This window comes from Erpetoichthys calabaricus, chromosome 13 (assembly GCF_900747795.2).
Source record: "Erpetoichthys calabaricus chromosome 13, fErpCal1.3, whole genome shotgun sequence".
Taxonomy (NCBI): Eukaryota; Metazoa; Chordata; class Cladistia; order Polypteriformes; family Polypteridae; genus Erpetoichthys; species Erpetoichthys calabaricus.
This window is the reverse complement of record NC_041406.2, coordinates 119,509,169-119,534,019: the sequence shown is the minus strand read 5'-3', so window position 1 is coordinate 119,534,019 and position 24,851 is coordinate 119,509,169. Positions and strand designations below refer to the sequence as shown.

The following is a 24,851-nucleotide window of genomic DNA, read 5'->3' as shown; positions in this document are numbered from 1 at the left end:
TGCTGCCATTCAGCTTAATTTTATTAATCTTACATATTTTTGTAAACACCTAAAAAATAACAAATGTCCAATATAAGTGTTTAAGTATCTCTAGAGTTGAAATCCTGTTACATTATATGACTCTCAAAGTTATACAGCAAAGTAGTCATGGGCTCCTGACTTGTAAGCTTGGGATTTTATATTTTGTTTCTGTATAGTGAGCACCATACTTGCTTATATATTTCTGTACTGTGAACACTGACAGATAAAGTTACTCACTTTGGGTCATTGTGACAATGCGGGTTCTGCTCCATGCTCCCATCTGCTGTTCAGGAGCCCTTGAACCCAACACCGTCGGTAATGTTACCGATGAGCTAGACAATGAGGCAATAACAATGGAGCAAGGGGATGGTACAAATGTGCAAAGGTGCTTTATTAAACAAACAACAAAACAATGGTCAAATTAAAGAAAGTGTAGTGGTTCCCAAAATCTTCTTCATTAAATAAATAATTCCATAAAAACAAACGTGGAGGTTTAAAACACAATAGAAAAACAATCCTTTAAAAGCTCAGGTTAAAACGTTGCTGGAAGCAGTCCTTTAAAATACAATTACCCAAGCCCGGTGCTTCTTGTACACTAGCGTCTCACCTGCTTCTCCCGTTTGGGCCCTGCAGCAGGCGAGATGCTCTCTCTGCAGCTGACCTTCTTGCTCTCACACAGGTCTGGAGGCCTCCCGATCCTGGCTTCAGTTGTGCACTCATCCCAGGCCTGAGACTTGGAGTCCTTAACAACCAGGACGCTCATGTCAAGGACTTCTCCACCAAGCCTCCCGACTCCTGCTGCCATCCTGGCCTTACGCGGCCAGTTGCCCTTCACTGGTCACTCCCGCTATTCGATGACTCAGCGGTAGCGACCACTACTATGACTCCCAGGTGTCGATCTAACACCCAGGCTTCCGTTCAGCTGCCTGCAAGCATTCACTTGCTCGCTCGCTCACCTGCACCGGCTCTCTCTCTCTCTCCTGCTCCTCGCTCTCCAGCAACCTCCGTCTTTCTTTCCTTTCATCTTTTTCTCCATCTTCATTTTTTAGCAGACTCGTACTTCTATATATGTCGAGAGGACATAGCATCCTCAGGAACAATCACGGATGTGGGCAGTCTCTCACCTGTGCACTTAGATGAGAAATGCCCACACCACAGATCGCCCTGAGACCTGCTTCAGCCACAACTACCACGCCCCCTTACTAAGCCGCGAGCACGGTGATTATTTTAAAAACTGGCCTTTGCTGAGAGAGCTGTGGACCCGCTATACCACAGTCATACGTAGAATCAGTGGTCAGGACTGAATGTTTGTCATTCTACTTTACAATCTGTGGAATCAAACTGCCTGTGCTAGATTCTCATCTTGTGAGAGCATCAAAAACATATATGCTTTTCATCTAGATAGAAAGCTTTGTCTATTTGTGTAGGTCAGTCAACTTCATTATTAATAATTTATATTATATATATATTTTTTAATATGCAGCAAATCCAGTCCATAGCAAAAACAGACTTGACTAGACTAGAGGTTAGTGGATTTCAGACCAAGTTAACATTCTAGTGACAGCTACCACTATTACCATAGGCTATATGATCACCTGGACTAAGTGTTACAGAAAACATCAGACTTCATGGGTCTGGAGTCCATCGAGGACCTACATAAAATCAGAAAAACTGTGAACGTGTTACACCAGTACTTAAGTCCCTATATTAAGACACAGAAAGGTATTTATAGTACCTAACTATCCAATACAACTATGGACTGACAGTTTCTCACAGGATTGTCAAAATGGATGGATGCTGGACTCATAAATACAGCTTCTGGTAATGATCCACTGCCATATTAAGACTTAAAAATTGCATGCAGAGTGTTGCATTTATGGTATTAAACTGAATTGAGCAAGGTTTTGTAATGTAGTGTATTGGAAACATTTGACATCACCTCAGACAGGGTTTTTACCCCTTGCATGCACCCACTGTATCTTTTGGGTTATGTTTAAATAAGCACACAGGACTAATATATGTAAATACAGATGAGGTGATAGCATGATCAAGTGCAGGTGTTAAGGTTAAAAACAGGATCAAACCATAAAAATTAACTATGGCAAAATTGTAATTGAATAGGCATGTGATATCTGTACAATGTTAATATCTGTGAGGAAGCAGAAGAGCTGATGCCCCTAAGGATTATGAAAATTAATCATACGTCTACCTGGCATTAATTCTGTATTAGGTAAAAAGTATGTCATCAGTTACAAAAGTAATTTGAATTAGAGTCCATCTGGAAAAGTCTACACAATACAGTTCCCAGAGATACAAAACATTTTGAAAGATATATAACAGACTGAAAGGAACACTTGTTTATTGCTCAACTTACATCCATCCACACATCCTTCAATTCATGTTTGAACTTTTTTTTATCCAGGTCAGCATCATGGAAATTTGGTACTTACCCTGAAGGCAATGGAAACACAAGGAAGGAAGCATCTTTATTTGTCTGACACTTTTATCTAAGGTGACTTACAACATTTGAGATACAATTGGTTGCATTTTCATTTTAGATTTCCAGTTGGAGAATAGGCAGGTGAAGCAACCTGTTCATGGTCACACGGTGTCAGTAGCAGGATATGAATCCACAAACTCAGGGTTTGAAGTCTAAAGCCTTAACCACTACCTCACAATGCCTCCTCAGCATCATGCACTCTAATATTCCTGTGTTATAGGTTTATAACGTTATTATTTTTACACAGAGTACAGTGAAATATGACATACAAATAGAGTTTAGCAGCAGAATCCTACAACATAAAATGTGTGCTATATGTTTCAGGGATACTGTTCCTTATACCCTCATGTGGGTCATCTCCATCCCATAACTGGCAGCTTTGTAAAGAACATGCAACATAAAAGTAATGCTAGTGAATAGAACTAATAGATAATTTGAAAATGTTTACATTTTGTGTAGTAATTATTAGCACAATTCAAAGTAAAGAATACTTGCTATTTCAGCAGTACAAATATGGAAACTGTCTTGGAACAGATTTTTAAATAATAAGGACCTCAGTAACAAGTTCTGAAAATGGATGGTTAGATTTTAAATGCACAGAATGAACAGGGGGTCTACTAGCTGCAGTCTGTAAACCGTTGCCATCGCCGCCTTCAAGCCAGTTGCCCACGTGGCACCAAGGCAGCGCCGCCCATTATTGCGTCATTAAATACCTCTTACACTGGAGGCGGCCCCCTGATGACGTAGAACACAGTGGGGCGTTTTGAGGTGACGTGGTCATAGGCAGGCACGCTCAGTCGTTCACGTTTGCTCCACTTTCCGCTATTTAACTGTATGAGCTGGCGTTTGTTGTGCTGAGAGTGGAGATGAAGTTCTGTTCGCTTCTAGGCTACATATTATGTGTGCTGGTGTTTGTGGCTCCTAGCCTTGGCCAGTATGAGAAATACAGTTTCAGGAGCTTTCCCCGGCACGAGCTAATGCCCTTAGATTCGGCGTACAAGTACGCCCTGGACCAATATACAAACGAAAATTGGAAAGAAAGTGTCGAATACTTGGAGGTGAGCCTCAGGCTGTACAGGTTGCTTAAGGATAGTGAGGCCTTTTGCAACCTCAACTGCAGCACAGTGCGACTCGATGACGAAGCCAAGTTTGCGGATTTCCCCGAGCTCAATTTCTTCGGCAATGTAATGAAGCGGGCACAGTGTCTGAAACGCTGTAAGCAGGGGCTTCCGGCCTTCCGCCAGACGCAGCCGACCCGTGACACGCTGGATGAGTTCGAGAGGAGGGAGCCCTACAAGTTTCTGCAGTATGCTTACTTTAGGGTAAGTAGAGGTTGTATGCCACAACGATGGTCTTGGCAGTGGCTCCGCATCAAGAAAAGCTTTGCAGTAGGGCACTGCCTGGCTAATATCACAAGACTTGACTTGGGTGAATAAAAGGCTTATTGTGAACGACTAGTACCAGACCTTGTATTGTACGATTGTGTATACAGTAAAATACTCTCAGTCCTGTTTATTAAGTGACACTGGTCATCGAGAGAGTAATTATGAGAGACACAGAATAAAATCGTTTTCGCGTCTTGTATAAATAGCAGGGGAATGCTCTGGGATCGTTTATTTCCAGGAGAGTAAAGTTATTGGCCTTTTCGGTGATACTTTATCAGGAGGGCACTTGTATGTTTAAATATATATATTAAATAAATTATAGTCAGCACGGTTAACAAATCAATTTTTAAGCGTATGCAATACAGCCCTGCTAGCCTGTACAACTTTGGAGGATTACAAGTCTATATAGACATCATGATTATGCACACCTTTAAATTAAGATGATTGCATAAACAATGATGTTAGATAATGTAATCTTGTTTTTCTACTCAAGTCATATCCAGATGTCCTAATATTGAGATAATTATTGCATGAATACAAAGCAATTAATGTAGAAACAATCTCTGTGAATGGCCACAAATAACTCGATCCACATTCCTCATGTTTGTAAATGAATTGCATTAAACAGCAGACCCCCGTGACCCTGTAGTTAGGATATAGCGGGTTGGATAATGGATGGATGGATTTCTAATCAGGTGACTTTTTAACGTGTTTGTCATCATTTTCATGACTCAGTTTTTGTTCTCTATCTCTAGTCAGACAACCTTGCTAAAGCTGTATCTGCAGCTCATACCTTCATGCTAAAGCACCCCAAGGATGAGATGATGCAAAGGAACATGGCATACTATAAGAGTTTGCCTGGGGCGGAGGAGCACATGAATGACCTGGAGACCAAAAGTTACGAGGCAAGTAATACTTTCATATACTGTAGACTTTGGCCTGCATGTCAAGTTGCTGATTTAGATTTGTACAATTGTATAAATATTGGCTTTGAGTATTTAGATGTTCATTTTTATTGCAGCAAAACTATCGTAAAATTAGTAAAAATTGCAGTTAAAAATAAATATTTTTTGAAAATGAATGTCTGCATGTTGTTTAAGTGATGAACGTTGATGAATTTTATTTTATTGTACATAACCTTAAGTAATGCACTTATGACAATATACATAGCACACAACATTGGAGAGGGATTATATGTTTTATCCCAGGTTCAAACGCAGTTTCTCAAAAGTAAAAAGGTAGCTTTTTTTTCATTCTTTACAACAAATAGTAGTGAACCAGTTGAGGAGCTTTCCTGCTTTTATACACTGGTATGACTGCTGCATTTTTTTTTGTTTTTTCTTTGGTTTTTAACCTACTTGGCATTACCCCAGAGTATCTCTCAGACTCGAAATTCTATGTAAAAAGGTTAATCCAGAGTAGAACTTGGGTTAACTGATTTCAGAGATGCGGAATGTTAAAGCCAGAATAACACTTGGAACAATATTCTGTTGCCATCATTTGGGCGAAATAACATAATACTGAAAAAATCATACATTTTTCTGTGTTTTTTTGTCACTTTATGGTTTCTTATTATTAATGAGTGGGATGAAGCCTTCAGCAAAGAAACACAACATAATGGTGTATAAACAAAAGCAGTAAAGGCAAGTAAAATAAGCAAACTGAAATTGAACCATTAACCATCAGTATTGATGATAATGTAAATTGGTCATCACATGTTGACAAGGATAGTTAAACTAAAGCAAAGGACACTGTATGATCATATCACCCTGATATGCCTGGTAAATTTGGTCCTTTGAAGGTTTACTATGGTGGAATTAGCTTTGTGGCAAAAAAGCAGAATGAATGTGGTCAAGTGGAAGAACAAGAAAGATGTTGGCCTCTTAAACACTGACAGTTGCTGGATTATGAACAGTGCCTATGTCAGAGGAAATGTGGAAGTCAATAAGCTACAGTAACACAATGGGTATATCGCTTGTGCTTTCAGGTACTGACCCCTCTCTTGCTCGAGCAACAGAAAAAAAAGTGCACAAAAAAACATGCTTGTACTTCCCTTATATATGGGACATGTCCCCTGTCCTGTACTGACCTTTCAGGGACACCCAAATTTTATATATATATAAATATAGTATAGAGAGATTTTTAAGAGTGTCCCATATTTCTAATTTTCTAATCTGGCAACCCTAAACATCGGGCAATGATTTCATGACTGTTTGAAAACATATCACACAAAGGCTGTGTGCTAAATCTACGTCAGTACAGAAGTGGACACTAGACATACCTTTCCTATTGTGAAAATGTTGACATTTTGGCATTTACATGTCTCTGTTACACAATTTTTTCTTGGGGGGGGGGGATTTGTTTTGACTAATTTTTCCAGGGCAAAAGAACACTAAGGGGGTTAAACAACTCCTCATCATTTGCCTGATACAAGCAAACACATAACCTATCGTTGCTTTCTCTTATTTTTATATTTGCATATATTGTGACTTTGGAGTCAGTGTTGTTTGAACTGCTGATATTTATTGGTCTGATGTAATGACTTGTTACAGAGTTTATTTGTTCGAGCTGTTCGAGCATATAATGGTGAGAACTACCGTACATCTATTTCGGACATGGAGCTGGCATTACCAGGCTTCTTCAAAGCCTATGATGAATGTCTTGCTGCTTGTGAAGGATCACGAGAAATACGAGAGTTCAAGGACTTCTTTCCATCAATTGCAGGTGAGTGTGCTGTAGGATTGTGTTTTTTTATATATATTATTTATATCTTTTTGGAACTATTTTGAAAATGCATAGTCATAATAACTATAAGCTCTTAAATACCAAGGGACAGAGTTTCTGATTTTTGTTGCTTTCACTGTTGTGACACCATAGGAGCTATATGCAACTCCAGTCCCCATGAAGCCCTGCAGGGCACTGCTGCAACCCAGGGTTGCTGCCATCTAGCGTTCCAGGGGAGGTAATGCTCTGACCCCGCTTGCTCCCCTGGTCCTGCCTGCGTGGAGGCATCCCGGCCTACCACAACACTATATTATTCGGTTTGTGTAATTGGTTGTGGCTGGAAAGACAACTCTATTCCAAAATTTAACGTAGACTCGCTTTACTTCTGTGTGTCACTCAAAGGATTTATATAAAAAAAAAAAGTGGACCAGAAAATGACGTTAGAAAGTAATTTTTAGTTTGGTAAATCAAAGTTGTATTGAATGACATTGAAATTATATGAAAAGTCCTTGCATTTTTAAAACTTTGACATTGGTTTCTGCTCCGTATCTGTTTGTGGTTTCATCTGTATAGTTCGTATTTCTTTCCACCTTATATTTACATTCTAGAATAACGTCCTGATTCAGAATTTTCAGATTTGTTCGGTGCCCCAATGCACCTTTATGTTGCTGTTTTTTCTTATACATTTTTTTCATTTCCTACAGACCATTTCATCCATGTTCTGAAGTGTAAATTGAAATGTGAAGATGAACTCCGGCCAGTTGTTGGAGGTTTTGTGGTGGAAAAGTTTGTGGCAACTATGTACCATTACCTTCAGTTTGCCTATTACAAATGTGAGCTATTTATCCTTTTTATGTATTGCTCACCGCAAAGGTATCAGTTATTGGTAAAGTTCTTACCAAAAAAACATTGAATAAGTTGTTCCTATATTAATATTTGTGATGGTTCCTTGGTGGTCCAATAAAGTATGATTTTCATCGTGCTTGATTGGGCTGGTTTACCAGCATGTCGACATGCTTGTCTCTTAAAAGTTTTTTCTTTTTTTTTTTTTTTTTTTTTTTTGCAATAAGGACTGTAGTGAGTGTAGTAATCAGTAGGTGGCACTAAAATACAATGAATAAATTCATAATTTAAAAACTCAGTTTTTATGTACATTTCTCATTAAAAAGTAAATGCCTGAGACAGCATAAGAAATGTTTTTAAAAGTGGCCACTGATAAAAACGTTGCGTATGCCCGTTTCCATTCTCACGTCGTGATGTATAAAAACTAAACTCACATTCTCACGGCAGCACAAAACTATTGCATGTATACTTTTTCTGCCCGGTTTTGTAAACTGGCGGCACCCAGCATCAAAGCAGTGCTGTTCCTGTGTGATTTCCCTTTCTTTTTTAGATTCAAATCCCTGACGTGGCTTTATCAAGTACATTAAAATTAACTGCTTATCGTTTATATATTTAAGGCATCTGATTGTAATCAAACTGCAACAAAATAATAGTCCACAGAATGGCCAAACTATTCCAAATTTCATAGCTGCTTTAGCATTGCTACCACTCAGAGTATTTTAACCCACTGTATCTGAGTGTGGTATCGCAGCTGTACTGCAGCTGATCGAAAAGCTCTAGGGCAGATTGTGTCGAGAGCACAGAGGATAATCGGGATACAGCTTCAGACATTTATTTTGCAAGTTGGTCAAAAGGTTCAATTTATTCCAATGAGTTAAACTTATTAATTTATTAACTTATTTTAACCTGAACATGTGCGGAGTCAAGATTCCTGGGATATTAAACTGTGTATTGTTCACACTTCTTTATCTGTAACATTCTAGAGCATTCTATGAGTGGAGTGACTTAAACATTCCCATATACCTTTTGTATTGTTAAGGTGTGGGTGATGCAATCACTTGCATTTTTTGAGTGTCTTATTTCAAGGAAGGGTCCTTGACTAAAAAATTTTCTTATTCAGTGAATGACATGAAGAATGCTGCACCCTGTGTTGCAAGCTACATGCTGTTTGATCCTGATGATGAGGTGATGAAGCAGAACATGGTTTACTATCAGTACCACAAAGAGAAGTGGGGACTTGCTGACACAGATTTCCTGCCACGAGCTGTAAGTATATTTTGCGGTACAACTGTAGGACAAGTATTCTGTATGTACAGTATGTTAGTTTTTTTTATTGCTAAGTACAATAGAACATGAAGATCAGTCTATAAAGTTTCCCTTTGTTTATTTTCTCAGATACTAGTGTGGTACGAGATATAAAATATATAAAATTTGTATGCGATGAGAGGAAAAAGAAGCATAACACTTATCACCCCTTTCAAATAGCAGAATAGAATAGAAAAGAAAACTGCCATTTCAATTGTTGTGCTCTGTCTTTATTGGTTCAAAGAAATTAACAATTTATTGTAATTTTCAGGACTGATTTCAATCTGAATTTGCTTGCCAGATTCAAGACTTTATATTGTCTGAGTGTTTTGGACAAGTCACATCAGTACAGCGTTACTCAATTTGATCATTCTAAACAATGATAAAAGATTTCAATATTTTATATGTACTTCTAAAGTAGCAACTTGTAAATTTTAATTTTTGATCCTGCCTTTTTCTTATTTTAGCCTACATGGTTTTCAGAGTCAACACTGGACGTAACCTCTCTAAAACATTTAATGCATGTGCCAGATGCATTAATTCTTTCACTAAAATTCATTAAATTCCATAGATAATGCAGAACAATTCATAATTTGAACTTGATTTTTATCAGTTTCCTTACAGCTCTAAATTTAGTTGAATGCTTGCTGTTTCCACTTCAGATGACAGACTGCTTCACACAAAATGTCAAAGGGGCTTTTCACATCCATTTGCTTAGTTTAAATCTTGTTTCCTTCTTGAATTTAATGATGATAATAATGATAATAACTTTATTTATCCCGAGGGAAATTCTTTTGTCATATACATGCTCAGTGCAACAAGAGGAATGAAGATAAGGTAGTAAAGAGTTAAAAAGATCAGTGGTAATAGTGCAAACAGAATAACAAAATAACTCTAAACAAAGTAACAAATAACTATAACTAATAGTTTGTATTATAAGTGTATAACTAATTTGTGCAAAGCAACAAACAACTATAACTAAAACTATAACAGATATAATAAAACATCAGATTATTAGTGCAAGTGGTTATGAAAAGTGACTTAGTGTTTGTGCCATGAAAAAATGAGATAGCAGCATGTGATGATGGGATGAAACAAACATTCAGTAACATACAGATTAGCATGGTTTTTGCTTTCAGGTTGCAAAGTAAAAGTACATTTTCTTTTGATCTTGTGTGTAATGCCGAATTTAACTTCTTCCAAGCTTTGAGCCTGGGATCTTAGGAGTAGGGTATGAGAAGCATTTTACTACTTGAAGTGCAGAAATATATTGTGTTTTAACTCTGAATATTGAATATGCCCATACAGGATGCAAAAATTCCAATAAATGCAAATTATTGCTGTTTAGAGAAAAAATGCATTACTATAAAAATTATTTCTTGTCATGCATTGTAGATGCCCTGGCTATGAGCTTTGTGTTAGTTGCTTAAAAAAACCACAGCACAAGATGTAGTTCTTTTCTGAGATATTCAATAAACAAGTGTCTAGATATCATTTAGAGTAGTACTTCAGTAGGGCTTTCTCATCCTAGACATTTCACTTTATTTTTTTTTTACTGTGTCATTATTTTCAAGTTCTAAGATATAAGAGAGTTCTGGCTTATGGATCTGTGCTTGTAACGGGAAGGCTAATGGTTCACATCCTGGCAGTACCAGAAGGAATACTACTCTGTTTAGGACCTTAAGCAAGGCCCTTAATCTGCAGTTGTTCCAAGGGCACTGTATGAATGAATTGTTCTTTTCTTTGACCTCATCTCAGTGTCTTTGGAGAGTAAGTTGGAGTATGTGGAAAACGACAAATTCCTAATGTAAGAAATTGTATATGGCAAATAAAGTGAATTATAATCTTCAGATCACCAACTTCTGGAGCTATGCCATCAATGATACAGTATTCAGTACCATTCTTTGTAAGTAAAGTTTACAGATTACAGTGTTAGGTATGAACATACTGTAAAGTACTGTGCAGTGCAAAAGTCACTGGTCACCCAAGAATTTTTTTTTTAAAGCTAGTTATCTGGTAGAATGTGTTTATTTACTTAAGAAAACACTATGTAACATCACAGTATATTTTTTTTTCTTTCAAGAGAAATGTTTTGAGTTTATAGATGGTGTGAAAGGCTAAGATCATGCCTAAACTCTCTTTCCAAATCCCACAAAGTTAACAGACAAATCACAGAAATTAAAGAATTAAATGAACTACAGTACATTATAAAACACAAATATATATCCAAAATACAAACAACCCCTCACAAGCCTTTCCATGATGCAAGATAAATTGGCATTACATTTATCAAAAATGACAGTCCAGAGTAAATATAAACTATTGTAGACAGCATTGAAATCAGTAAAGGTGCAAACAGACTCCCATTTAAAACTTTAATAAAGAGACAACATGCACACCAACTTTTTTTTTTTTTTTTTTAGTTGTCTTGGATAGCATTGAGACAAAGGGTCTCCTGTATAAACAGTTCATATTCCTCTCTCCACGCTAACTTCGAGATGTGTAAAAGCTAAATTTGGTGTAAAGTCAAGCACATTTTCACAGTAGCCTAACACCATGCATATGCAAATTTCTGCTTGGTTTTGTAAACGGGCAGCACCCAGCGTCATGCAGTGCTACTGTTTCTGTGTGGTGTCCCTTCCTTTTTCAGATTCACATTAGTGATGCAGGATTTATCAAATACACTGAAATGAATTGCACATTGTTTAAAAATTTTATTCACTTGATTGTAATCATTCTGTAACAATATAATGAAGCACAGAATGGCCAAACTTTTCCAACTATCAAAGCTGCTTTAGCATTGTTAGAAGATATCTCAAATGGAAGAATTAGAAGAGGGTGCATTTTTATAGATTATGATTATGATGACTGGCTTCTAAGTTGATTTAGATTTCCAAGAGCTATCCTCTTGGAGCTGCATGCTGAACTTGCTCAGGTATGGAATTGTGCTCCACCTGCACCTTTACAATTTACGTCCACTCTCGGGTTTTTGGCCACATGAAATTTTAATTGTGAGCCTGCTGACAATCGGGTATTTCACAATCGTCACTGCATCGAACCATGCCTGCTGTATAGGATGAGATTATTCACTTGTCATTCAGATATGTAGAATTTCCTTGCGCTGTGGTTGAACTTGGAAACATCAAAGTGCAATTCTCAGCAATGTCGTCTGGTTTTCCAAATGTAATCGTAGAGGTCATCTGCACATACGTTGCTATTGCAATAAGCGCTGGACAAGTTACATCAGCCAGGTATAAATCACAATTAACTGGCATTACATCATCTACAGCAGGAGAGCCTATAAGAATGGCAACTCTGCACAGTCACAGGTGATTTTTTTTTTTGTACTAGTGCAGCAAAAGGCAATCAGTCCTTTTAAGGATAGCAAGTCAACTCAAAGAGCCATGTAAAGAGCAGAGAATCTATTCGTTGTGGTGCTGAAGCTATACCATAAAGGCACCTTCAGAGAATGAATTTAATAGATTGAAAATACTTTTTAATGTGCTACTCTCTAGTCCACCAAAGGTGTGTCGCAATGTACAACCATGTAGTGTTCTGCATAATGTGGCACACATTTGCAGCTTCCCATACCTGATGAGACATGGTATGATTAACCTGACTCAGACCACCAAACAATCAGCCAAATCGGACAGCATTACAACTTTGTTTGAATGTAATTAGTAGAATGTTAAAACAGGTAATTGGATGTAGCATTAATTTTTTAACCAATTCTTTTAATTTGTGGTCAGTATCACATAGTACAGCCCTTATATTCCTTAGTTCATTGGCCACATCTCCTACAGCATCCACTATTACATTTTATGCCCCCAGAACAGCGTCCGTCAGCACACGCCCAGATGGTTGCCCTATGGTTTCTAAGGCCAGAGGTGTGTGAGCAGCCAGCGCCCAAAAATGTGCTGGGCATAACAGCACCATCACCGCCTAGAGTCGCATCCTCTGCACAGCGTTACACATGAGTCCCCAAGGTGTCCTTCACTAAACTTGAAAGAACACGTTTGTTTATTCTAATACCTGAGTTGTCTAGCTTGAGAACTCACTATCCCCTGTCTTGTCTTTTTTTTGAATAGTTTTAAGTTGTTGACATTTTAATATACTGTTGAATTCTGACTGAGAGGAGAATTGCTGACTAAGAGCTAACAGTGCAGGAATATCACTTGTGACCTCATAATAATAATTCTTTAAATTTAAATAGTGCTTTTCTCACTACCCAACCCGCTTTTCATAGTGTGTGGGGAGCCACTTCAACCACCACTAATGTGTAGCATCCACCTGGATGATGCAACTGCAGCCATTTTTGCACCACTACGCTAACTACACATTAGCTATTAGATGGTGAAGTGGTGAGAGGGAGACAATGAGCCGATTATAGATGGGAGGATTAGGGGGCCAGAATTACTAGGCTATGGAGGGCAGTTTAGCCTGGACATCAGGATACACCCTGTTCTTTGTAAAGGATGCCCAGGAATTTTTTATGAACACAGAGTCAGGACCTTGGTTTTACATCTCATCCTAAGGACAGTGACATTTTACAGCACAGTGTCCCCATCACTGCCCTGGGGCATTGGGATCCACATTTAGAACACAGAGTAAGTGCCCACTGCTGGGCTCACCAACACCTCTTCCAGCAGCATCTCATGCTTTTCCTATATGGTCTCCCATCCAAGTACTGGCTGGGCCTAAACATGCTTAACTTCAGGTGGATGACCTTCTGAAGTGCATTTGGTATGGCTGCTGATGCTCATGCTACCAAGAGCTGAGTGTAGTCGGCATTTCTAGTATTTATCTGTTTTTCTTTATTGAGGTCTCAAAAGTAGGAGGCAGTCATCGTCTTCAGGGTCCAGTTCACTCACTCATTAGGACTGGTCTTATAGATCACTTCTTCCCATCTCTAAAACTCTTCTAACACTAAGCTCCTAATATGTGGATCCCTGATGAAAACCATAGATTTCAGTATCCCCAGCATGTATAGGTCTTAGCCCTGAGTGTGGAGCAGTCTCAGTCTTTGAATCTACCTGTTTGGTTAAAAAGTCTACCACTAACATAAGAGAGTTGTTTCTAATCTTGGTGAGTGGAACTGGTCCTATCAGGTGAGCTCCAAGCAAAGTTTTTAATGAGGGTCTTAGTCCTTTCTGAGGACATTGTGGAAAAACAATCTTGAAAATATATACTTAAGGATCAGGGCCTTGGTGACAAATGATTGGTATTTATTGATTCAAGCTTAACTGAAAAAAGTGGTGCAGAATGTCTTGAAGTTCCTGAAAGTTAGTGATCCTTATTTTCATCACAGTTCTTTCTTACTTGCAGAAAAATGGGATGGGTGGACTGAGCTCAAAATATGTCTTGCAAGTAAAGGTGTAGGTTAGGCCAACAGTTGTTTGCTATGGCCGCACATGAAGTTTTAGTGGCTCCTAAACATGGAGTGATGTGTCAGGAACCACACAACCTCTGGTCGAACACTTTGAACTCAACTGTAGAAGGATACTGAGAGTTTAGCTTTTGGCAATTAAATGCCCAGGTCAGAGTGGGTTTATGGTTTATGTAGACTTCAGATAGCAGTCCCTCCAGGTTGCATTGCCACTTTTCAACTTCCCACACCCCCATCAAACACTTAATACTCTTATCCTACCATGTGGTATAATAATTTAGCTAGGGACTATGTGGAATTCTTGAGGCATAGGATGTTACTTTTTCTTCTCTGTTCTTTGTCTGGGAAAGGATGACCCAATCCCAAGGTCCCTGTTGTCTGTCTGGACCTGGAAAGCGAAAAGAAAATGTTGCTCTTAAATAGGTGGGTGTGGCAGTGCCTGTTCAGTTTCTTAAGTGTATCTTGCAGGGCTGAAATAGTTAATCAATATTATCAATAATGGTGACAATAAAAATTTGCTTTACCTGTTGTAGAATTATACATACACATCTTCAAATGACAGACTGATCTTCTTAAGCCCGCTGCAGTCTGTTTTTTAAAGGGTTTTGCCTTGCTGTCCACTGCTCTCACACAGAATTAATCTTAATTCCACTCAGTCATGGCCCAGCACATAACTGTGGTAAAATAAAATCAATTCACTAATACAGTAATCATATGAAACACTTAATATCACAATGCTTTGGTTTTAGGGTCAGCTCTTACTTTTTTTCAAAGGAGCCAAGGGATGTTTACAGGAGAGGGTGTTGCAAACGAAAGTAAATTTTTAATAAATAGCAAATTGTGAAGACGTGTTTTGCAGAAATGTATCCTGGCATTGACTGCGTTCATTTTATTAGGAAGTAAGCTGTATACACTCAAATCATGTGCATGTGTTGCAGATCTTTGTTGACTGCTTTGTCTGGTTCACCAGCCAGAGTCTATAACAAGTGTAGTGAAACATTTACAACCCCAAAAAATGTGCGGAAAATACAAAGAACAAAGAGAGAATTCAGAAAGAGGGGCAACTTCACCAGAAGATAATATACTTTCTGAGAAAGAGTATATTAAAAATTGCTTGCTTTGCTCAGCAACCCCCACTTGAACCCCCGGGCACTCCTCCATTAGAGAAAGCGATTGTATTTAAAGAAATAGTGTATAGAAGAGTATGTGGTCCGCGGGAGGAAGACAGTTTGGTCCTTAGTTATAATAGATAGAAAATCACTTGAGTATTTCACTACAACATCTTTTTTTTAAATGCCAATAAATAATAAAACGTAGTAAAAAGTAAAACATAATAAAAAGTAAATAAAATTAATTCCCTTATCAAAAACAATATTATGAATTTATTACATTATATAAACATTGCTATTTTGCATTTCTGTTTGCATATTCATCCATCCATCCATTGTCTCCCGCTTATCCGAGGTCGGGTCGCGGGGGGCAGCAGCTTGAGCAGAGATGCCCAGACTTCCCTTCTCCCCGGCCACTTCTTCTAGCTCTTCCGGGAGAATCCCAAGGCGTTCCCAGGCCAGTCGAGAGACATAGTCCCTCCAACGTGTCCTGGGTCTTCCCCGGGGCCTCCTCCCGGTTGGACGTGCCCGGAACACCTCACCAGGGAGGCGTCCCGGAGGCATCCTGATCAGATGCCCGAGCCACCTCATCTGACTCCTCTCGATGCGGAGGAGCAGTGGCTCTACTCTGAGCCCCTCCCGGATGACTGAGCTTCTCACCCTATCTTTAAGGGAAAGCCCGGACACCCTGCGGAAGAAACTCATTTCAGCCGCTTGTATTCGCGATCTCGTTCTTTCGGTCACTACCCATAGCTCATGACCATAGGTGAGGGTAGGAACATAGATCGACTGGTAAATTGAGAGCTTCGCCTTGTGGCTCAGCTCCTTTTTCACCACGACAGACCGATGCAGAGCCTGCATTACTGCGGATGCCGCACCGATCCGCCTGTCAATCTCACGCTCCATTCTTCCCTCACTCGTGAACAAGACCCTAAGATACTTGAACTCCTCCACTTGGGGCAGGATCTCGCTACCAACCCTGAGAGGGCACTCCACCCTTTTCCGGCTGAGGACCATGGTCTCGGATTTGGAGGTGCTGATTCTCATCCCAGCCGCTTCACACTCGGCTGCGAACCGATACAGAGAGAGCTGAAGATCATGGCCTGATGAAGCAAACAGGACAACATCATCTGCAAAAAGCAGTGACCCAATCCTGAGCCCCACCAAACCGGACCCCCTCAACGCCCTGGCTGCGCCTAGAAATTCTGTCCATAAAAGTTATGAACAGAATCGGTGACAAAGGGCAGCCCTGGCGGAGTCCAACTCTCACTGGAAAACGGGTTCGACTTACTGCCGGCAATGCGGACCAAGCTCTGGCACTGATCGTACAGGGACCGAACAGCCCTTATCAGGGGGGCCGGTACCCCCATACTCTCGGAGTACCCCCCACAGGATTCCCCGAGGGACACGGTCGAATGCCTTTTCCAAGTCCACAAAACACATGTAGACTGGTTGGGCAAACTCCCATGCACCCTCCAGGACCCTGCTAAGGGTATAGAGCTGGTCCACTGTTCCGCGACCAGGACGAAAACCACACTGTTCCTCCTGAATCCGAGGCTCGACTATCCGACGGACCCTCCTCTCCAGGACCCCTGAATAGACTTTTCCAGGGAGGCTGAGAAGTGAGATCCCACTGTAGTTGGAACACACCCTCCGATCCCCCTTCTTAAAGAGGGGGACCACCACCCCGGTCTGCCAATCCAGAGGCACTGTCCCTGATGTCCATGCGATGTTGCAGAGGCGTGTCAGCCAAGACAGTCCTACAACATCCAGAGCCTTGAGGAACTCCGGGCGTATCTCATCCAACCCCGGGGCCCTGCCACCAAGGAGTTTTTTGACCACCTCGGTGACCTCAGTCCCAGAGATGGGGGAGCCCACCTCTGAATCCCCAGGCTCTGCTTCCTCATTGGAAGGCATGTTAATGGGATTGAGGAGGTCTTCGAAGTACTCCCCACAACGTCCCGAGTCGAGGTCAGCAGCGCACCATCCCCACCATATACAGTGTTGACACTGCACTGCTTCCCCTTCCTGAGACGCCGGATGGTGGACCAGAATCTCCTCGAAGCCGTCAGAAAGTCGTTCTCCATGGCCTCCCCAAACTCCTCCCACGCCCGAGTATTTGCCTCAGCAACCACCAAAGCCGCATTCCGCTTGGCCTGCCGGTACCTATCAGCTGCCTCCAGGGTCCCACAGGACAAAAGGGTCTTGTAGGACTCCTTCTTCAGCTTGACGGCATCCTTCACCGCCGGTGTCCACCAACGGGTTCGGGGATTGCCGCCACGACAGGCACCGACCACCTTACGGCCACAGCTCCGGTCAGCTGCCTCAACAATAGAGGCACGGAACATGGCCCATTCGGACTCAATGTCCCCCACCTCCCTCGGGATGTGGTCGAAGTTCTGCCGGAGGTGGGAGTTGAAGCTACTTCTGACAGGGGGCTCTGCCAGACGTTCCCAGTAGACCCTCACAACACGTTTGGGCCTACCACGCCTGACCGGCATCCTCCCCCACCATCGAAGCCAACTCACCACCAGGTGGTGATCAGTTGACAGCTCCGCCCCTCTCTTCACCCGAGTGTCCAAGACATGTGGCCGCAAGTCCGACGACACAACCACAAAGTCGATCATCGAACTGAGGCCTAGGGTGTCCTGGTGCCAAGTGCACATATGAACACCCCTATGCTTGAACATGGTGTTCGTTATGGACAATCCGTGACGAGCACAGAAGTCCAATAACAAAACACCACTCGGGTTCAGATCGGGGGGGCCATTCCTCCCAATCACGCCCTTTCAGGTCTCACTGTCATTGCCCACGTGAGCATTGAAGTCTCCCAGCAGAACGAGGGAGTCCCCAGAAGGTATGCCCTCTGGCACACCCTCCAGGGACTCCAAAAAGGGTGGGTACTCCGAACTGCTGTTTGGTGCATACGCACAAACAACAGTTAGGACCCGTCCCCCCACCCGAAGGCGAAGGGAGGCTACCCTCTCGTCCACCAGGGTAAACCCCAATGTACAGGCTCCAAGTTGGGGGGCAATAAGTATACCCACACCTGCTCGGCGCCCCTCACCGGGGGCAACTCCAGAGTGGTAGAGAGTCCAACCCCTCTCAAGGAAATTGGTTCCACAGTCCAAGCTGTGCGTCGAGGTGAGCTCGACTATATCTAGCCGGAACCTCTCGACCTCGCGCACTAGCTCAGGCTCCTTCCCCTTCAGAGAGGTGACATTCCACGTCCCAAGAGCCAGCTTCTGTAGCCGAGGATCGGACCGCCAAGGTCCCCGCCTTCGGCCATCACCCAACTCACACTGCACCCGACCTCCTTGGCCCCTCCCATAGGTGGTGAGCCCATGGGAAGGGGGACCCACGTTGCCTCTTCGGGCTGTGCCCGGCCGAGCCCCATGGGTGCAGGCCCGGCCACCAGGCGCTCGCCATCGAGCCCCACCTCCAGGCCTGGCTCCAGAGTGGGGCCCCGGTGACCCGCGTCCGGGCAAGGGAAAACGCCGTCCAAAATTGTTTTTCTTCATAGGAGGTTTGTTTAACCGCTCTTTGTCTCATCCCTCACCAGGACCAGTTTGCCTTGGGTGGCCCTACCAGGGGCATAAAGCCCCGGACAACAGAGCTCCTAGGACCATTGGGACACGCAAACCCATCCACCACGATAATGTGGTGGTTAAAGGAGGGTGTTTGCATATTGTTCAGGGTATTTTTCACTTTTTCATGTATTGGATGATTCTCTTTGTTCTTGATTTTAATTGTATGTAACTGTTTCCCAAACCCAACATTCATTATCAGCTCTTGTTGCTCTTTTGTCTATAGCAATCTAAAATTCAACATTCTTGAATAGATAATTTGCTTTTCTGCTTTGCCATTATAATTGACTGCGTTGAAGGGTGATTTAGCACTGAGAGTGTGACGGGGTGGTACGGAGAGAGGATGTGAGCAGTAGAAATAACGATTAGGTGAGCAGTGTGGAGGGGAGTGGTCAAGACTGAATATCGTGGACAAGACGGAAAACTTCTTTAATATAATAGAAAGAAATTATCCTGCAAAATCTTACATTTTAATTTAGTTTAATTACAGGACTTTACTTTCCTCCACCCGAGCACTTAGGCTACTAATATTTACTGAGCCACCTACTGAAACAAACGTGTGTATATTACCTTCGTAGTGACTATAGTGAACTTAGACAAGAATAATAAAAAGGAGTAACAATGAAGACGAATAAATGATTCTGTGACAACTTGAACACCACTTCTGGAAAATATGGTTTGATGTGCTGCAGCTCAGTGACTATAGACTATTATACAAAACTGTGATGCTTATGTCTGTAATAGTGTGTTATCTTAGCCATTTTCTAACCACGCCACAAGGCATTCCTGTATTTGTAGTCACCATCCAATACACCCATTTATTTGTTTGAATCGGGTGTGTTGTTGGTGACACTTAACAAATAAATTGAATGAATGAGTTGTCTTTAGAAAAAATTTGGAAACCAACCTGTGGTCTTCCTCTAATTTTCTAGGAGGACAAGAAATTCTTATTTTTATATTATTGTATCCTTATTTATCTGTATTTATTCTGTTTTTTCACAAGCTTATAAACTTGCAGAAAAAGTAGCTTTACAAATAATCTTGGGCTCTGAGGCCAGAGATTGTTGCTGGTTCGAATCCCATAAATGCCAGAAGTGATTCCACTCCGTTGGACACTTGAGCAAGATATTTAACCTGCAATTGCTCTGCCCTGTGTATGATGTTAACCTGCATCCAGCCCAGTGAGCAAGTCCTCCAACTTGTAGGGAAATTTGGATTGGTACTCCAGCCACTGTGGAAAACCTTGTATTGTTCCACTCCATTTGAACAAGTGTGGTGCTGAGGTGTCACCCATTGCACAGCTGTGCTTGGGTCCTGTTTTGGGATCCTGAGGTGGTTTGTCGTGTAGTGGGTGCGGAAACGCACTGTATCAGTGCATGCTCCCAACCTCTCCCTGTTGGTCATTGAAACTTTCTAGTATAAGCTATCTTTAAAGTGAGCATTAGGCATTCTGTTATGAGAATATGGTTATTTATGTATGTGTTAAATACGTTATGAGCAGTTGGGGAGTGATTTTAGTACGTTTTTCTTTGTTTTATTTGTGTGAGCATCAGTAATAAAATTCTATTCAGTTGAAATAGTTAAAGCAAACTTCTAAAAATGATACTCTACAGTCACTGTCCAAATAATAATTTTCCATTGGTATATATCCTGTCATATTCTGAGCATGGACTTCCTTATTTTGTTCTCCATATTGTGAGGGGGCAATGTGTCAATGAGAGCTAAATAACTAAATCATCTATTTAATTTCTGTAACTGATTCTCCTTCTCTTCATTTAAACGTTCCTGTTACTCTCATCACAGGAAGCAGTCCGCTATCATAATCAGACTACAATGCAGATGAAGCTGCTCAAATTTGCCCAGACTCGTTTGGAAGATGATGATGAGGTAAGTAGGGAGAGTGACTGATGGGGGAATTTTTAATGTCAAAATGAGATCTATTCTGACTTTTAGAGCTTGCTATTAAAGGTACAATTTAAAATGAATGTCATCATTTTAAACAAGCATGGATATAGTTTTTGCTTTAAAGCACAGAGGGCTACTGGATTTGAACCATTGATTCTCTGCTTTCAAGTGCAGTTCAGTGAAGCACCCTACTTAGTTTGCTCATGGAACTTAGTGCTGTATTTAAATAAAATATGTAAATTTATTGTTAATTGATAAATAATATGCCATAGAGGTACTTCACTTGTAGCAGGTAATTTTTTGTTTAACCTTTTTATCTACAATAATTCAGCATTTTGGGAAAACTGCGGAGGTGTATACCATTTATCAAAGGATCATGAGTAGCTAGAACTGTTAGCCAATTAGAGTGCCAGGTGCAGTCTATTGACTGCTTCCATGCACCTCACTGAGGAACATATTGTGGGTTGGTGCTGCCAAAATCAGATGTTGAAAAAATTGGGCAGCAATAGCTCTGTTATACATGCTATGCATTTCAAACCCAGTTTTGTCAGTGAATATTGGATGATGAGAATTCATTTTTTTATTTTTATAACTCTTAATTCCAATGTTAGAACAACCATGTTGTTTACCTACATTAACTTTGCTTGAACACATGATAATTCCAGAGAAATATTAGGAGGTCCATTACAAACACTCAGCTCATATAGGCAATGTTATTAGGTCACTAGACAACTCATTACACAAATCAAGAAAAATAAAAATAAAGAAGCAGACCACCCAGAATGCCAGCCATCAGCAACAAACTCTATAATTTCATATTAAAAACACTCAGATATTATCACATGAAAAACTTCATTTTAACAGTGATATGTGAGTTGTTATTGGTAAATACAGTACTTTAAAGAGCTATCAAGACAGGTATACATTGGCTTGCTGCATTGTTCTACTCTGGCACAGTGCTACAGTCAACCAGCCAGTAACATTGTATTACCTGTAGGTGGTGCCCTTTCCACTTTCATTCATATAAAAAGGGTTTCAGCATTCACCTCAAATTTTAGTTTTAGCTATCATATGCAGCTTTGTCCAATTTTCAACTTGAGTTGAAAGGCCAAAATTACACTGTTTATTTTATAGTAAATGTAACCTATATTTGTTATTGATGAAACCATAAAATTAACTCTAACATTATTGAAATGTATTCACACAATATATGTACTAAAATTACCTGTTTGTCATTAAACAGATTCCAACTATAATATAGTGTCGCTCCTTATAAAATAATAATTTTAGAGGTCGGTGTTCAGTGTCTTTATGCTTTATTCTCTAAGCAGTCTCAAATGAAATATGCAACTGCAAGCACTCCTCTAAGTTACTCAAGACCCTCTGCATGTTATCCACACCCTCAGCCAGCACTGACATTTTCATTTCTGAAGGCTTCAGGATAAATGCTTCTAGATACAGTATATAATTGTCTCAGCGATAGAATTACAGATTGTGCTGCCCTAGAATGTATCTCAAATGGTGCATTGTAATAGTTTTCATTTCACTAGGCAGTATTGAATGCAAGAAAGTGGACAACTGAGCTATGTCTCACAGGATTGTGGATTAAATAACCGTTGTCTTTATCATTATTAAATATTTTCTTTGTTTTTGGATTCTTGCTCATTTCTGATGTATTTTGGTGACTACTAACCACTTTGCAGCATTTATGATGTGGTGTTGGTTTTTTGAGGTTAAAACAGGCTTCTTTCAACATAGCCTCAATATTTATTCCTAATTACACAACCAGATATACCTCATTTTCAGAATATTTTGACAATTGAAAGCATGTTGTCATGATAGAATGCTTTAAGCAGTTATCCTTGATGCAGCTGACAACATAAAGATCAGTTCAAGGCAGCATCTGTGATTTACAGTTTGTGTTATATAGTGCCTATGATATTCTGCATTCTTATAACTTGAAATGCCATTGTTGAATTAGTGGCAAGGTTTTATTGAATGAAGGCCTTCTCTTCTTACACCCCAACCTTTTATTTCCTTTTTGAGCAGCGCATTTTTATTTGACTTTCTGCCTTTTCTCACCTAGATGGAAGTTCTGGAATATCTTGATGAGCTTTTGGATGCCGAGGGTGACAGTTAAGATTCAGAGCGGGCCATGTCTTTTTCCCCTGGTCTTTGTATCTGATCAGGACTTCTCCCAGAAATGTGCCTCTGTGCAAGGAAGCAATTATAGGAATGGCATGAGCCATCCTACTAGAGGAACCTTGTCACAATCTACTTGTCAGTTCTCTGCTTGGTGCTACAGAATGTGAAGCAAGAAACCCAATTATAGACCATGTGACAGGCCAGATTGCCAAAGCAGACGTCTGGTAATGGGAAGCAGTGTGCATTTGGGACAAAAGTCAAAGTTACTCTTAAGTCATCATTTTGCACATTGGACTAAATGTGACGGACTTGAAAATCCTGGAGCTGACTTGAGTGGTACACATGGATTAATTACTGTGTGCCCCACCATGCCTTTGCATCCATCTAGCTGGATCCTTTGACTCTCTGTGCATGTGATACTTCAACAACAAATTTTGTCAAGAACAGAGAATGGCAGGACTGGAGTGTTCTGACAGATCACTCGTACATCTAAGTATTCAGTTTGTCTTATGAATGCTCCTGTTCCTCGTTGGTAAGAGTTGCCCTATATTAGTCTCAATTTATAAAAGTGCCTTAGACGTGTGACTCTTCCTTTTGCTGCACTAGAGCAGTGGATGTTTACAAAGATGTTGATTACAATGTTACACCCCATTTTTTGGGTCTCTTTAGCAGACCTACTTTAACAGTAGGCATAACTTGTTGCTGTGGTCCCCTGTCCATCACCCATGATCCACTTGGGTTCATATCTGCTTCTAGTCTGCTTTGCCTGAGTTTGACAGGAATGTATTGTTTACATTAGAAGCATAATAGTAGTCACTACACTGAGAGAGTCAAAGCAGAACACAAAGGCCTCCAGATCATTTTTCATTTTTCTCATTTGCTGTAATAATATTGTACTTGTTGTCCTAACTTTGTACATATTTTCTTTTTGAGTTTTCCCTACCAGGCAGCTTGGTCTTGGTGAGTTTTTAAAATAAACCTATTTATAATGGTATTGCCTAACTTGATTTGTATACTGAAAGCATTCTGCTGCTGTGTCACATTTAATAAGATGTATAAGATACACTCCTGAATTCTGACACTTGGCAAAGGTTAAAGCTTCACAGTTGGTACTGTGGACCAGTCCCAAGTGTCCTTGTATGATGATACTACTCTCTGAGAATGGACATAAGTTCTGGAACTGAACTGGGTTTCTGTAAAGGCTTTTTCTGCTAAATACATGTAAGAAGGACATAGAAAGGGTGCTAATGGCGAAGGTGGAAGATGAGCGACTCAGCAGTGAGGTGGGTTGAGATGTTCCAGTCACTTTGAACAGGGTACAGGTAAATCTTCCCAGGTTGAAGTGCTAAAGCAGGGATAAAACAGACCACATGGCTTTTGCTGGGAGTAAAATCCCAAATGCTGCAATTGAAGTTGCAATGATACAAATGCGAAGGGCGAGGCAGCAGAATGAGCAGCAAACCAAATTTGGAAACATATTATTAGACCCAAAAAAAAACACATGTAATGCTCTATTTATTTACTGGGTGTGGAGATTCTAAACCGTGCAGCCAGATGCTGGAGCCAGGAAAACATTTACTCATTTAATAATATTTGAACATTGCACCTCCATGCTGTTTGTAGCAGAAATGTGTGAAAAGCCCCATAATTAATTACTTAACTCGGCTGTCAGTTGTTGGGGAGCTGCCATGCACTAAGGAGAGAGCAGCTGGACCAAGACAGAATGTCCTTCAGATGCAGTTTAAATGTTTTCATTCAAAAATTTTTCTTTGGACCTGTTGAAGTAGCTCATCTTTAAATTGCAATTTGATTATTACGTTATTTCATTGTATTCTACTATACTTTCTCAGTTTAAAACACGCCCAAACATTTCTGAGGCACAAATTGGATCCACTGTTCTTTGACGTACCTTGTCTTCTCTGAACACATAATGATGCCAAT

The 24,851-nt window shown here is 40.6% G+C and overlaps 1 protein-coding gene across 1 annotated transcript; it reads left to right on the top strand.

The window, feature by feature from the left end:
- The first annotated feature begins 3,277 nt into the window (after positions 1–3,277).
- On the top strand, positions 3,278–23,902 carry crtap (cartilage associated protein). The gene is made up of 7 exons (XM_028817532.2): positions 3,278–3,843; positions 4,662–4,811; positions 6,459–6,630; positions 7,335–7,463; positions 8,594–8,739; positions 20,664–20,747; positions 22,852–23,902. Exons 1-7 carry the CDS (start codon positions 3,388–3,390, stop codon positions 22,903–22,905), a joined length of 1,191 nt encoding a protein of 396 aa, XP_028673365.1. The 5' UTR covers positions 3,278–3,387; the 3' UTR covers positions 22,906–23,902.
- Positions 23,903–24,851: the final 949 nt, after the last annotated feature.